At 43.9% G+C, this 15,168-nt stretch overlaps 1 protein-coding gene across 1 annotated transcript in view; it reads right to left on the bottom strand.

Moving 5' to 3' along the window:
• The window catches only part of doc2b (double C2-like domains, beta), a 327,887-nt gene that overhangs the window by 8,854 nt on the left and 303,865 nt on the right, over positions 1 to 15,168 (bottom strand). The window contains exons 10-11 of the mRNA XM_034179040.1: positions 7,136 to 7,217; positions 2,449 to 2,545 (exon numbers count right to left, since the gene is read on the bottom strand). Of these exons, the coding sequence (XP_034034931.1) occupies positions 2,449 to 2,545; positions 7,136 to 7,217 (179 nt within the window). The remainder of the gene's footprint in view (positions 1 to 2,448; positions 2,546 to 7,135; positions 7,218 to 15,168) is intronic.

Here is a 15,168-nt window from a genome sequence, read left to right as displayed (position 1 = left end):
TCAAACTGCTCGAGTCTGATTTCAATGAAAGGAAAGTGTAAGACTCATTTCTTGCGAGAAGATTTGCGCTTCATTTCAATAATGAATGAAGAAGTGAAAATGCAAGAAGATGGACATTGCGAATCACATCCAGTGTATCAAGGAGAGTACTAAACCAACACAGTGGAAGTATGGTGCATCAGAGTACAATCCCGCTGACCATGTGTCTTGAGGAGTCAATGTGAAAGACCTCATCGCTTTCAACTGGTTTAATGGACCATGTTTTCTCTGGCAAGAAGAGCTTCCCAGCGGAGATATTAAAGTGGGAGAATTTGTCACAGAGGACCCAGAAGTACGCAAAGCTGTTGTACACCACGTTAACAAAGGTGGATTATCTGGCAGAACGTTTTCTGAGATTTTCCAGATGGTCAAGACTAGTCAAAGCAATTGCAAGGCTCATTAGATTTGTGAAAGAATTTAAAAATATACAAAAAAGAACTAATGAAGGCACTAGTCTCAACAAAAGACAAGAAGCTGAGTTTACAATCATAGCCATTGTTTAAAGATCAGTCTTCTCCAAAGAAATCAAGGAGCTTCAGTCCTGAAAAGAGTTAACTAAAGACAAGAAAGCTCTACTGACTCAATCTCTTTTTGGACCCCAAGGGCATCCTTAGAGCAGGAGGTAGATTAGAGCAACCTACGTTACAACCGCATGTGAAGCACCCAGCTGTCTTACCAAAGACCAGCCACGTCACAAGATTATTGATTAATCACTATCATCAGCACATACAACATCAAGGCCGTGGAATGACGATAAATGAACTGAGAGCAAATAGCATTTGGATACTTGGATGTAGTCAAGCAATCTCATCCTATATCTACAACTGTAGATATATATCCAGGAAATTCAGAGAACGGAAGAGCAGAAAATGTCAAACGTGCCCAGTGAGAAAATGGAGACAACTCCTCCCTTCACCTATTGTGGGATGGATTGTTTTGGGCCATTTTATGTCAAAGAAGGAAGGAAAGAGTTCAAATGCTATGGACTCCTGTTTACATTCTTGGGCTCATGCTCAGTACATATCGAGTTCCTCGACAATCTGTCAACTAACGCTTTTCTCAACTCACTCCGAGCCTTTATTGCCCTACGTGGAAATGTGTGTCAGCTTCTGTCAGATCAAGGTACCAACTTTGTTGGAACAAGATGAGAGTTCCTGGAAGCAGTAAAGGAAATGGACCAGGAAAGTCTGAAGCAACTAATTTGCAAGTTTGTCATGAATCCTCCTTCTGCCAGTCATATGGGTGGAGCCTGGGAGAGGCAAATCCATACAATCAGAAGTGTGTTGACCTCCATTCTGGATCAGTCATCCCGAATATTAGACATCATCATTAGTTCATCATCATTAGACATCATCATTAGTTCATCATTAAGGACTTATCTTTACGAAGTGATGGGTATGGTAAACAGTAGACCTATCACCCCACACCTAGTCAACAATCCTACTGGACCTCAACCACTTACGCCCAATCTTCTCTTGACCATGAAGTCATCAGTAATACTACCACCACCAGGAGATTTTGTAAAGGAGGACCTGTACCTTCACAAGAGATGGCGTAGAGTGCAATACCTAGCTAATGAGTTCTAGCACAGGTGGAGAAAAGAATACTTGTTGAGCCTACAGCAAAGACAAAAATGGCAGAAAACAAGGAGAAATGCTAGAGTCATCTGCTTACATGAATTTCTATTTTATTTTGTGTAATTTCTCCGTATTTTTGTGAGCTAATTTCTGTATTTATATTTCTCTGTCTTAGTTCTGACAGCATTATGGAGGCATTATTGGGGCATGTGAAGGCATGTTGGCCAAAATAAATGTCTGTTAAAACCCAAGAATGATGGAACTCCTCCATTGTGCCAAGGAAGGGAGCCAGTGCATCAAGGAATGGAGTCAATGCAGTGAACAACTGAGCCAGTGCAGTGAGGAAAGGAGCCAGTGCAGTGAGGAATGGAGCCAGTGCAGTGAGGAAAGGAGCCAGTGCAGTGAGGAAAGGAGCCAGTGCATCAAGGAAAGGAGCCAGTGCATCATGGACAGGAGCCAGTGTAGTGGGGAATGGAGCCAGTGCAGTGAGGAAAGGAGCTAGTGCAGTGGGGAATGGAGCCAGTGCGTCAAGGAAAGGGGCCAGTGCATCAAGGACAGGAGCCAGTGTAGTGGGGAATGGAGCCAGTGCAGTGAGGAAAGGAGCCAGTGCGTCAAGGAAAGGAGCCAGTGCAGTGGGGAATGGAGCCATGAACACGAATCAAATCAGTAACCCATCTGGAAACCGGGTCCTGCTTTACATGAATCACAAATATGTGATATGAAGTTTCAGTTAACAGTAGCTGGACAGAAAATCACAGCTTCATGCACACAACTGCGACATAAGTTATCCACACACAAATGACACCACATGGCATGATCCAGCCGTGCTCACCTATGAAATCGTTGGACTTGCCGATATCGTAGTCCCACACTGTCACCTCCAAGGTCTTTTTGGTAAGGTCTGCATATTTGATGTCATAACAGAACTCCTACAGAAAAAAATGTGTTACATAACCTCAACGGACTTCAATAACCACCCCCAATACAAAACAAACAAACAAACAGTTCTATTCAGCACCATCCACACCCACCAGCTCCAAAATATTTCCATGACTTGTGGCTTTAATGGAATATTTAGACAGCATTGAGGATGTTTGCCATAGTGTGCTTTATATAGTCGGATCCACAAATATTTAGACAGTGACATAATATTTTTTGTTGCTATTTTGCTTCTTAATTCAAGAGGTTTAACAAAAATATCACATTAAATATTTTGAAAATACAACCATTTGTATAAAGAGCCCCCCCCCTCCCCATTTTCAACTGGACAAATTAAATATTAAGATTATTGTTAATACAAATCATCACTTTTTCAGCCAGTTGTCTGTAGTGGAAGGAGGAGACTATTGAAGGAAGCCATCAAGACACCCAGAACAACTTTGATGGAGTTATAGGCTTTTGTGGCTCTGACTGGAGAAACTGTGCATATCTGCAACATTTGTCTGTTGTGCCACCAGTTTCATAGTCACAGAAGACTATAACTACTTCAGAGTTGTTTTCCGTGTTTTGGTGGCTTCCCTTACGAGTAGGCTTCTTGTACACTCACTCAGTTTTTGAGAATGAACATGAGTTTCAAGAGAGTTTCAATATTTATTTCATTCATTTAAAAGAAAAACAGAAAAGCAGAAATGAATATATTACAAGACATTGAATGAAAAGGAGCAGAAGGAAGAACAAGTCTTATATTTTCTGCCCCTTTTTACAATACAATCTTTCAATTTTAAGCATCATTATTCAACATTATTTAACAGATTACATTTTTTGACTTTGTCACATACCACTGACTTATTTCATAATTTTAGCCATTATTTAAAAGATTATATTTTAACAGGTTACATTTTAGACTTAAAACATTTTAAACATTATTAACAGGTTACATTTTAGACTTTGTCACAACCCACTGACTTATTTCATAGTTTCATACTTACTTAATACATCTAGTTTAATACGTTTTTTAAATAATTTAAGCGAGCTTGATTCTTTGATTTCTTTGTTGAGGTTGTTCCAATACTCCGTTCCTTTACTTTGGTTCTGAATCTTGGTTTTTTTTTAAAGACTTCTATTCCTTTCAAATTGTAACTACTTACTCTTTTTTCCAAACATATTTTGAATGTTTATTGGTAAGGTATTTTTATTAGCTTGGTGCATTGTTTGTAATATTTTCAAATCAACTAAATCATGAAATTTAAGTACCCTATACTTAATGAATAATGGATTAGATGGATCTCTAAAATGACTATTGCTAATAATTTTTAAAGCTCTTTTCTGCAGAATAAATAATGGTTGTGTATAAGTTTTACATGTTGATCCCCAGATTTCTACACAATAAGTTAAATATGAGACAATCAATGAATTGTACAATGTTAATAAACCATAACTATTCAACGAAAATTTTACTTTATGCAAAACAGCAATGGCTTTCGCTATTTTTCCTTTTGTGTAATTTATGTGTGACTTCCATGTAAGATCTTCATCAATCATAACTCCTAGAAATTTTGTTTCTTTTACCCTTTGTATGTCCATTCCATCTGTTTTTAATGTCACATCATTTTTTCCACTCTGTCATTAAACAATATGAAATTTGTCTGATTTAGTGACATTCTGTTTATATCAAACCAATGTTTAACTTTTTCCAACTCTGTATTTATCACTTGTACTACTTCCTGTATATCTGATCCAGAGTAAAATAATGTTGTATCATCAGCAAATAATATGCTGCCAAGTACTTTAGATACATTCACCAAGTCATTGATATACAAAATAAACAGTTTGGGTCCAAGTACCGACCCTTGTGGTACTCCATAAATAATGTTACACAATTCTGATTTAGCATTATTTATCTGAACAAATTGTTTTCTATTTTCTAAGTAGCTTTTTACCCACTGATGTGCAGTACCTCTAATTCCATATTGTTGTAACTTGTGAAGCAATCTTGAGTGGTTGATAACATCAAAAGCTTTTTTCAGGTCGATAAAAATACTTACAAAATAATTCTTATTATCTATTGTTGTTGATATTTTCTCTGTTAATTCCATAATTGCCATAGCTGTCGAATGTTTTGTTCTGAATCCATACTGAGCATTATTTAAAATATGATGTTTCTCAATGAATTTGTCCAACCTTGTCACAAAAACTTTTTCCATAATTTTAGAAAACTGTGGAAGCAATGACACTGGCCTGTAATTTGAAAAATTGTGTCTGTCTCCATTTTTAGATAATGGGACTACCTTGGCAATTTTCATTTCGTCTGGGAAAATTCCTGTTGACAGAGACAGATTACAAATGTAAGTGAATGGTTCAATAACAGTTTCTATTATACTTTTTACAGTCATCATGTCTAAATCTTCATAGTCAGTTGATCTTTTGCTTACACAGTTTTTTTTTTTTTACAATATTTCTTATTTCATCTTTTTCCACATTGTCAAGGAAAATACTACTGACCGTATTTACAAGTGTATTTAATTTATCTTCTACTATTAGTTTATTTCCCAACAGACTTGATCCCACATTTGAAATATAATCATTAAACTCATTTGCAACTTCTTTTATGTCATATATCTCTTTATTTTCCTTGACAAAGTAATTTGGAAAAGTTGATTGTGCTCCATCACTTTTAATCACACTATTTATAATTCCCCATGTTGCCTTTATATTATCTTTACTCTTATTTAATTGTTCACTATAATAATCTTTTTTTTTGTTTCCTAATTATTGTCAATAGTTTATTTTTATATTTTTTGTATCTGTGTTCTGTTTCCTTGTTTGCATTTTCACTCTAAATGATCATATGGACTGTATACAATATAAAATGGGCCATAAATGAATGATTTATAGTCCTTGTCCAGCCCCTGGGCCGCTAGGTTGAGTTACTTGTGTTAAAGTGATCAGATTAATTTCCTGTTCAAACTTTCTTCTGTCCTGAAGACCAGCTGGAGTGACATTGTTACTCTACTTCTATGACGTATCACACAAGCATGGCCACTGTGTCCTGTTTGTTCCAGAGACTAGAACAGACGTAGTCGGTTCCATCTGCAGGATGCAGAACACAGAGGAAATAAAATGTGAAATATACCCGAGGCTGCTTTTACAAAGGGATAATCAATAAGATACACTGTCACATAAAGGCAGCGAGTGTTTCCGTTTCTTCTTCCTGAAGAAGAAACATTTGTTCCAAACACAATCGGGGGCTGGATGAAGCTTTACAGAGCCACTTTAATGAAATCAGAGCTTTGATGTGGAGGAAGACCCCAGTGCTCCTCTGTGGCAGAAAAGGCCGGGAGGTGATGGAGGAATATGGGCAGTAAATGTCAGGGGAAATGTCACGCCGCCAGCCGCTGTTTGTTTTAGTCCGGCCAAGCACTCGCGCGCAGGTGGTCACTTCAGACCCTTCTGATACTGAACACCGAGGGGCCCATTCAGCCTGGAAAATGTCCCACCGCATACCGCCAGCTCTTCAGGGACGTCAACAATACAATCTTGATTTTAAGGGAATTTACAGTCAGTCCTTTTTGTTGCAGAAAAACTTCAGCTGTGAGTCTCAGAGAACATAAATCTACTGGGATTATCATTTCTGAAAAGATGTTTTCCCGCCTCATGGCGGTTATGTTGGGACTGCAGGTCTCTGTTTCCCTTTACAGGCCCTAAGGCCCGTTGGTGCCCATCTTCGGGTTCCATAGTGTCAAGCAGATGAGAGTCTACGACTCACCGTGGACAGGACGCCAGTCCAACACAGGTTACTTGCCCAGTCATGTTCAGTACCCATTTACAACTGGGTGGTCTGAGACAATGTACATAGATTAAGTGTCTTCTCCAAGGACACAAACAGGTGGTATGAGCTGGATTCGAACCCAGGTCTACTTTTTGGCAAACCAGCTCCTTACCAGCTCAGCTACCTGCTTTAAAGCTTCCCTTTTTGTTTTAAACAAGTGTATCAAACATAAGTTTTAATGGAGTGAACTGTTTGTTCTCAGAATATAAAAAACTGAAACACACGCACACACACACACACACACACACACACACACACACACACACACACACACACACACACACACACACACACACACACACACACACACACAAAGTGATCAGAAAACACCTTCATTCATTCTAACAGCCATTGATCTACTTTTTGTTCACGTCATCGTCTTCCTGCAAACATGTTTCGAGAAACACACGAACACATCAACTGTCCAAAATACGACAATAATTCCATTTTATCCGTACAATTACACCTACTGCAGAGTCAAACCTTCCAGACTCTAAAAGGCAAATTTTTAGCTTTCGGACATGATTTATTTCATCTACTTTGTGAAAACTGCTAAAAGAAAATCCCGTTTAAATATTAGTCTAAATGAAAGTGTACAAATATAAGTATATTTCATTGCACCATCTAATCTAATCCACTCTGTTTTGTTTGTACTGTCCAGTGAGTTAAATAAAGTTTTAAAACAAAGGTGAGAACTTCCAGGTTGTGACAGTGGAGGTGAATTACGTCCAGTAGATCTGTAGTTTGTTACCTCGTTGAATTCAGGATTGAGTGTCTTCTTCTTCACAGTCGTCTTGTGCTTTGACTTTTTGTTCTCGTCAGGCTTCAGGTACCTGCAGAAAAACAAACAAACAAAAAAGAACAATTAATACAAGGCTGAAATCTGAGCTCTTAGTGCAGACAAGTTTCACATTAATCACAATAAAATTCCTGCTTTTTATTTAATTATCTGCTCTAAAAACATCAAACCATCTTCTGCCTGTTAAACTGTTCTGTCCTCTAGAGGGAGCTGTGGTACTGCCCTAAACTTATACCCTGTGATCCTCCGTCACTGTGACCTCATGCTACATCATTTTCAGATCTGAACCTCCAGTTTCATTAAACACAGTGCAGTCTGAGGAAGTAATTTAAAGTCAGAGGCTGGAAACTGTTCGGCTTTCCTCAGTTATATATATAAAAAAAAAAAAACAGAAAAAAAAAACAGGCCTCTTTGCATCTTCACATAAAAAAATGCCCAACATATAATTGAAAAACATTTCCAAGTAACAGAATATGTCTTTGACTTGTTTACAACCATTAAGAAATACGAACAGTGTGAAAAAACTGAGTACAAGTAGAATAATTGGGGGAAGCCACCAAGACACTGAAGGAGTTACAGACTTCTGTGGCTGTGATTGGAGAAATTTTAGCAGTTGCATCAGCACTTATCAAGATTTATGGTGGAACAGAGAAGGATTTTGTTTCATGAAAACATAAAATTGACTGCAGGCTTGCATCTCCCATGTGTCTTCTGGTAAACTGCAGCTTAAATTTGTTCTTTTAGAGAAACATCTTAAAAACTCTGGACTATTTAGTGCTGTTGGATGTGTGATTATTTTTTTTTTTGTAAACATTTAGGGTCATTCATTCATTTTCTGTCACTCACCTGGGCCACGTATCAGCAGACTAAGCAGCTCAACCCACACTTCCCTGTACTCAGCCAAGTCCTCTTACTCTTCCTGGTGGATTCTGACATGTTCCCATGCTAGCTAGGAAATATAATCTCTCCAGCATGTCCTGGGTCTTCTCTGGATCCTCTTCCTACTTGGATGTGCTTGGAAGACCTTCCTAGGGAGGTGACTAGAGGGCATCCTCACCAGGTGCCCGAACCACCTCAGCTAGCTGCTTTCGATGAAGCGCCAGCTCTCCTCCAGTTCCTTCCCAGATAGTTATGCTTCTCACCCCATCCCTGAGTGTAAGCCCAGATACCCATCTGAGGAATATCATTTCTGGCGCTTGTAGTGTCCTTGTTCTTTTGGTCACTACCCAAAGTTTATGACCATAGACAGCTAAGGATAAGAGCATAAATCGACCAGTAAATCAAGAGTCTCACCTTCTGGCTCAGCTCTTTATTCACCATGATGGTCTGATAAAACATCAGATGGAGCCCCAGTCTGCCCACACATGGACGGGACCCCGACATACTCCATTTTTTGAGGGGGACATACTCCATTTTTTTGGAGGGGGTTGGTAGTCTGATGAAGCCAGCAGATAGTTCAGTAAACTGTAGCGGCTCAAATGGAACGTTCTTTCCATATGACATCATAAAGATCAAGTGTTGAAAAAAGTAAGAATCTTGACTCCTCTTCCCCGGTCTGTTGGTAGACATAATAATCTTATTATTAACTTATTATCTGGGAAACAGCTACAATAACTAACCTCTCTGTCTCTACTGTACTCAGACTGGAAATGAACCCAAACATTTAAACACAATTATAATAGATAACTTTAGGATGCTACCCAGTTATTACTTTTAAGTCATTTTATGGAGTTGTTACATCACCAAAGATGAAAACCCACTCATTCGATTCAACTACATTAACAAAATTCACATTATTGATCTTGAATGTGACAGGTCCAAGTGTCACAAGTTCAATCCAGAAAGCAGCAGGTTCTGGGCCGACTCTGGCTGTTTTCTGCTTGTGTTTTATAACACACTGGGTCGGCTCAGGTCTATTTATGCTTGAACTGAGAATGTAGATGATCCGGACTCGGGTCAAAGAACCGGGTGCATCCTGGGCCGGAAGAAACACAAGCACGTGTATGGACTGGAATTATTTTGCTCTCCAGGTTCTGTTGCTTGTCCCTTAACTTTACTTTTTAAAGGTAATGTGGGGACTAAAAGGAGATTAGGTGGCTGATTGGTCACAAAATGACCGCCGGGAGCGTACAGGCTGTGATTGTTGTAAATGAGGGTACTGTCGCAGACCTAATTGTTGTTCGTGTAATGAGACTACTGCGCCTGGGGTAAAACAATGCATGCAAACATTGCAGTTTTCTAGAACAATGGCCTTAATTTGATTCCACTGTGTTATTCTGCAGGTGGTCAACGATACCAATTACTCTTACAAATATCTTCACCTCCACAAATGATGAAATATAATTTAAACTGCATTAATGTCAACAAAACTGTAGAACTCTGGGGAAATGAGGTTTGAACTGGATGCCAAGGTCCAGAAATACTGATGTGCAGTAGACTCAGATACTTCACAGACCTCAGTGTACTCAGTACTTTCTAAATAAAACAAACCTACAGATCTTTCCACAGTGTGTGAAGTGCAAAAAACAATACTTGGAACTTGTCATCATATTGGGCTGCATCCCTGGATATCTAGATATTGGAAAAATATTCCCAAAGACCTTTGTTGTATTTGCAGTCAGATAGAATGAATGGAAGCAGCAGGCAGGTTTCTCCTGGATGCACCTTCAGAGCACGTCTCTACCCACTGGGCAGCTGATTCTAACGGCTAAAGTTTTGTTTGTGGGGAGAAACCTCGTTCAATCACAAGGGCTTTCTTACGGAACGCCTCAGTGCCACATTAAAGGACAACGACAACCTCATTTATAGTATTTGGCAAAGCCATCCTTAACTATCATCCTGGTGAGCACCATGGCCTTTGATGTGGGACTAAAGATACAAAAATGAGTATAATCTGTAGAATCTGTGCCATCTGGCTGTCTGATTGGTCATGCCAAAAATTAATGAAATACTATTAAAAGTGCACTCGACATGAAGCCATGATGAAGACAGGAGTTCTCATCATGAATGACATTGGATCCAAAACATTTGAGCAAACCGACTCTGAAACCGGGCATAATCTGCTCAGTGTTGTCGACACGTTACTTTATTATCCGATACCTGCATGATGAACCACTTACTACCCCAAAATATTGAGCAGAAATGATCAGAACAGACTTGCATAACTGTGATTCCCGGGCAATTTAAAAGTTGATGAAGGCTTTCGAGTTTGTGATGTCCTCCGAAACTCTCAAACTCAGAGGTTCTAAATGGGCAACAGACCATCTGAAAGATGAAACGGAGACAGTCGTTGTTTGAAGGTTTGACCCAAATGCATGACGTAGAGACTAAGGCATGCTTCAAGAGTTAAGGTAACAACAAAACAACAACAGAATTCCAATTCCAGCACGGCGGAGAACCAAACACTGTCAGAAATAATCCCACGAAAGTCCTGGTCCCACTATAAAGTTGTAACAAGATCATAATAAGGTCAGATAAGACTGGTAATAAGGTCAGATCAAGACAGGAAATGTGCACTGATGTCATGCCGTCACACCACGGAACTGCCCTCGGTCCTGCCAACCACTCAGGCAGACAACAGGTTTATCCCCACCTACAGAGAGTCACCATGGATCCATCACAACCAGGTGATATGTGGATGTGTCATTGGCCTTTTCCAGTTGCTGGGGTCAATATGAGTTGGCAATATGGGAATGAATAAATGAACTGCAGTGTGAAAACTACTAAATGTTAAATAAATGCCAAAACCATAAAAAAAGAGCAGCCAGAAACAGGAGTAAAACTTATAAAATATGACAAGTAAATGAGAGAGACACACAGCAAAATGATAAACACATAAATCTGAACTCAGTTTGGTTTGAAAGCCAAAATAAAGAAGTGTTGTGAAAAGTGTAGGAACACGGACCCACAACAGGGGGCGCAAATGAACGGACAATGGAATAAGCCAAATATAACAATTTAATGTTGTGAATGTGCACAACAGAGCAACAGACAACACAATTGAGATCACCAGTCAAATAAGTTACAGTGGTGTGTGAGCAGGCTCGAGGATAGGAGACGCCTGTCCAAAAAAGAGCCGGATCCCACACGCCTTCCACTCCACCGGACCTGAAGCAATCCTGGAGCCGCCAAGCACTGGGTCCCCAGGTGGCCACTGCCTCCGGCTGTCAGATCGGGTACTGCTGGCAGAAAGAACAGACAGGTGATGGTGGGTGTATGAACACCCAGCAAACAGTTCAACACGAAGGTGAAAGCACCTCCACCTCTCAATCACGGAGTTTGTACAGATCCTGCAGTAACAATTAACAGTCTGCAAACTCAGAATACTGTCAGTACGTACAGAAGTAAAAACGTTACTACTGTATAAATCAAAGGCTGAGACGTTTACTTAACGGTAGACGATTTCTCGGCAGTGAGGTGAAGATGCTGCCCGGCTCTTATGGAGGTGTGGATGATGATGATGAGTGACAGCTGGTGTTGCAGATGAGTGACAGCTGCCACTCCCGGTGCTCCGGCGCCCTCACGCGCCTGAAGCCCGCACTTCAGGCAGGACGCCCTCTGGTGGTGGGCCAGCAGTACCTCCTCTTCAGCGGCCCACACAACAGGACCCCCCCCTCAACGGGCGCCTCCTGGCGCCCGACCAGGTTTGTCCGGATGTCGGTGGTAGAAGTCGGCCAGGAGGGCCGGGTCCAGGATGAAGCTCCTCTTCACCCAGGAGCGCTGTTCGGGTCCATAACCCTCCCAGTCCACCAGATACTGGAATCCCCGGCCCTTATGACGGACGTCCAGGAGCCGGCGAACTGTCCACGCAGGCTCCCCGTCGATGATCTGGGCAGGAGGCGGCGCCGGTCCGGGGGCACAGAGGTAAGAGGTGTGGTGAGGCTTGACCCGAGAGACATGGAATACAGGATGGATCCGCAGTGAAGCTGGCAGCCTCAACTTCACCGCGGCAGGACTGAGGACCTTGACGATGGGGAAAGGGCCAATGTAGCGATCCTTCAGCTTATGGGACTCCACCTGTAATGGGATGTCCTTTGTAGACAGCCAAACCTCCTGCCCGGGCTGGTATGCAGGGGCCGCGGACCGCCGGCGGTCTGCATGGGCCTTGGCCCTCATCTGGGCTTTGAGCAGGGCAGAGCGGGCAGAGCGCCACACCCGACGGCACCGCCTCAGATGGGCCTGGACCGAGGGCACCCCGACCTCTCCCTCCACTAGCGGGAACAATGGGGGCTGGTACCCCAAACACACCTCAAACGGGGAGAGGCCGGTGTCAGACGAGACTTGACTGTTGTGTGCGTACTCGATCCAGGCCAGACGGTTACTCCAGGCCGTCGGGTGCGCCGAGGTCACACAGCGAAGAGCCTGTTCCAACTCCTGGTTGGCCCGCTCTACCTGTCCGTTGGTCTGGGGATGGTACCCGGACGAGAGGCTCATGGAGGCCCCCAGCTCTCTACAGAAACTCCTCCAGACCTCCGAGGAGAACTGGGGACCACGGTCAGAGACGACATCGGATGGGATCCCATGCAGACGCACGACGTGGTGGACCAGGAGGTCTGCAGTCTCCTGGGCCGTCGGGAGCTTCGGGAGGGCCACGAAGTGGGCCACTTTGGAGAACCGGTCCACTATCGTGAAGATGGTGGTCATGCCCTGGGATGGCGGGAGGCCCGTGACGAAGTCCAGGCCGATGTGGGACCAGGGGCGGTGGGGCACAGGTAACGGTTGGAGGAGACCCTGTGCCCGTTGGTGGTCTGCCTTACCCCTGGCACAGGTGGTGCAGGCCTGGACATACTCCCGGACATCAGCTTCCATGGACGCCCACCAGAAGCGCTCCCTGACCACTGCCACGGTCCTTCGCACCCCTGGGTGACAGGAGAGCTTGGACCCGTGACAGAAGTCCAGGACAGCAACTCTGGCTTCTGGTGGGACATAGAGTTTGTTCCTAGGGCCGGTCCCCGGGTTCCGTGTCAGGGCCTCCTGGACGGTCTTCTCCACATCCCAGGTGAGGGCTGCTACGATAGTGGACTCGGGGATGATAGGTTCCGGTGGATCTGACAGCTCGACCTTGACCTCCTCTTCATGGACCCGGGACAGGGCGTCAGATCGCTGGTTCTTAGTCCCGGGACGGTAGGTAATCCGGAAGTCAAATCGCCTTAAGAACAGTGACTAGCGGGCTTGCCTGGGGTTCAGACACTTGGCGGTCCGAATGTACTCCAGGTTCCGATGGTCCGTGAAAACCGTAAATGGTACCGCAGCTCCCTCCAACAGGTGTCTCCACTCCTCAAGAGCCTCTTTCACCGCAAGAAGTTCCCGATTGCCGACGTCATAGTTCCTCTCCGCCAGGGTCAACCTGTGGGAAAAATAGGCACATGGATGGAGAACCTTGTCGGACTCCCCGCTCTGGGACAGCACGACTCCTATCCCTGAGTCAGAGGCATCCACTTCAACAACAAACTGGCGATTGGGATCGGGCTGCACCAGAACGGGTGCAGACGAGAACCGACGTTTCAACTCCCTAAACGCGGCTTCGCACTGATCCGACCAGGTGAAGGGGACTTTAGTGGAGGTCAGGGCCATCAGGGGGCCAACTACCTGGGTATAACCCTTAATAAACCTCCGGTAGAAATTAGCAAAGCCGAGGAACTGTTGCAGCTTCCTACGGCTCGTCGGTTGGGGCCAATCCCTCACCGCCGCAACCTTGGCCGGATCGGGTGCGATGGAGTTGGAGGAGATTATGAACCCCAGGAAGGACAAAGAAGTATGGTGGAACTCGCACTTCTCACCCTTCACAAACAGCCGGTTCTCCAACAACCGCTGCAGGACCTGACGTACATGCTGGACATGGGTCTCAGGATCCGGGGAGAAGATGAGGATGTCGTCCAGGTATATGAAGACGAACCGGTGCAAGAAGTCCCGCAAGACGTCATTAACCAATGCCTGGAACGTCGCGGGCGCATTGGTGAGGCCGAACGGCATGACCAGGTACTCAAAGTGACCTAACGGGGTGTTGAATGCCGTCTTCCACTCGTCTGCCTTCCGGATCCGAACCAGGTGGTACGCATTTCTAAGATCCAATTTGGTAAAAATTTGGGCTCCATGCAGGGGCGTGAACACAGAATCTAACAGAAGCAGCGGGTATCGATTACGAACCGTGACTTCATTCAGTCCCCTGTAGTCAATGCATGGACGGAGTCTGCTGTCTTTTTTACCCACAAAAAAGAAACCTGCACTCATCGGGGAGGTGGAGTTCCGGATCAACCCGGCAGCTAAGGAGTCCCGGATGTAGGTCTCCATTGATTCGCGCTCAGGACGAGAGAGGTTGTACAGCCTGCTGGACGGGTACTCAGCGCCTGGGATCAAATCAATGGCACAATCGTACGGACGGTGCGGGGGAAGAGTGAGTGCCAGATCTTTGCTGAAGATGTCAGCAAGATCATGGTACTCCTCAGGCACCGCTGACAGATTGGGGGGACTTTAACCTCCTCCTTAGCTGTCACACCGGGTAGAACTGAGGATCCTAAACATTCCCGGTGGCAGGTGTCGCTCCACTGCATCACTACCCCAGACGGCCAATCAATCCGGGGATTGTGCTTTAATATCCATGGAAACCCCAAAATCACTCGGGAGGTAGAAGGTGTTACATAAAACACAATCTCCTTCCTGTGATTTCCAGACACCACCAATGTCTCTGGTTGTGTCTGATGTGTGATTAATGGGAGAAGGGTGCCATCTAGTGCCAATACCTTCAATGGGGAAGGTAGTGCCACTAGGGGGAGCCCTACCTCCCTAGCCCATCTGCTGTCCAGCAGATTCCCTTCAGACCCTGTGTCCACCAGTGCTGGGGCGTGAAGGGTAAGATCCCCACAAAGGATCGTTACTGGGATGCGTGCTGATCTACGGGCTTTTCCCGCGTGGATGTTATGACCCACCCTTAAACCAGTCTCTAAGGGCGGGCGTTGAAGTTTAACCGTTTGGGGCAGTTTCTTTGT

The sequence above is a fragment of the Thalassophryne amazonica genome, chromosome 9 (assembly GCF_902500255.1).
Source record: "Thalassophryne amazonica chromosome 9, fThaAma1.1, whole genome shotgun sequence".
Lineage (NCBI taxonomy): Eukaryota > Metazoa > Chordata > Actinopteri > Batrachoidiformes > Batrachoididae > Thalassophryne > Thalassophryne amazonica.
Note: the sequence above shows the minus strand (reverse complement) of the source record. Positions and strands in the feature narration are given on the sequence as shown.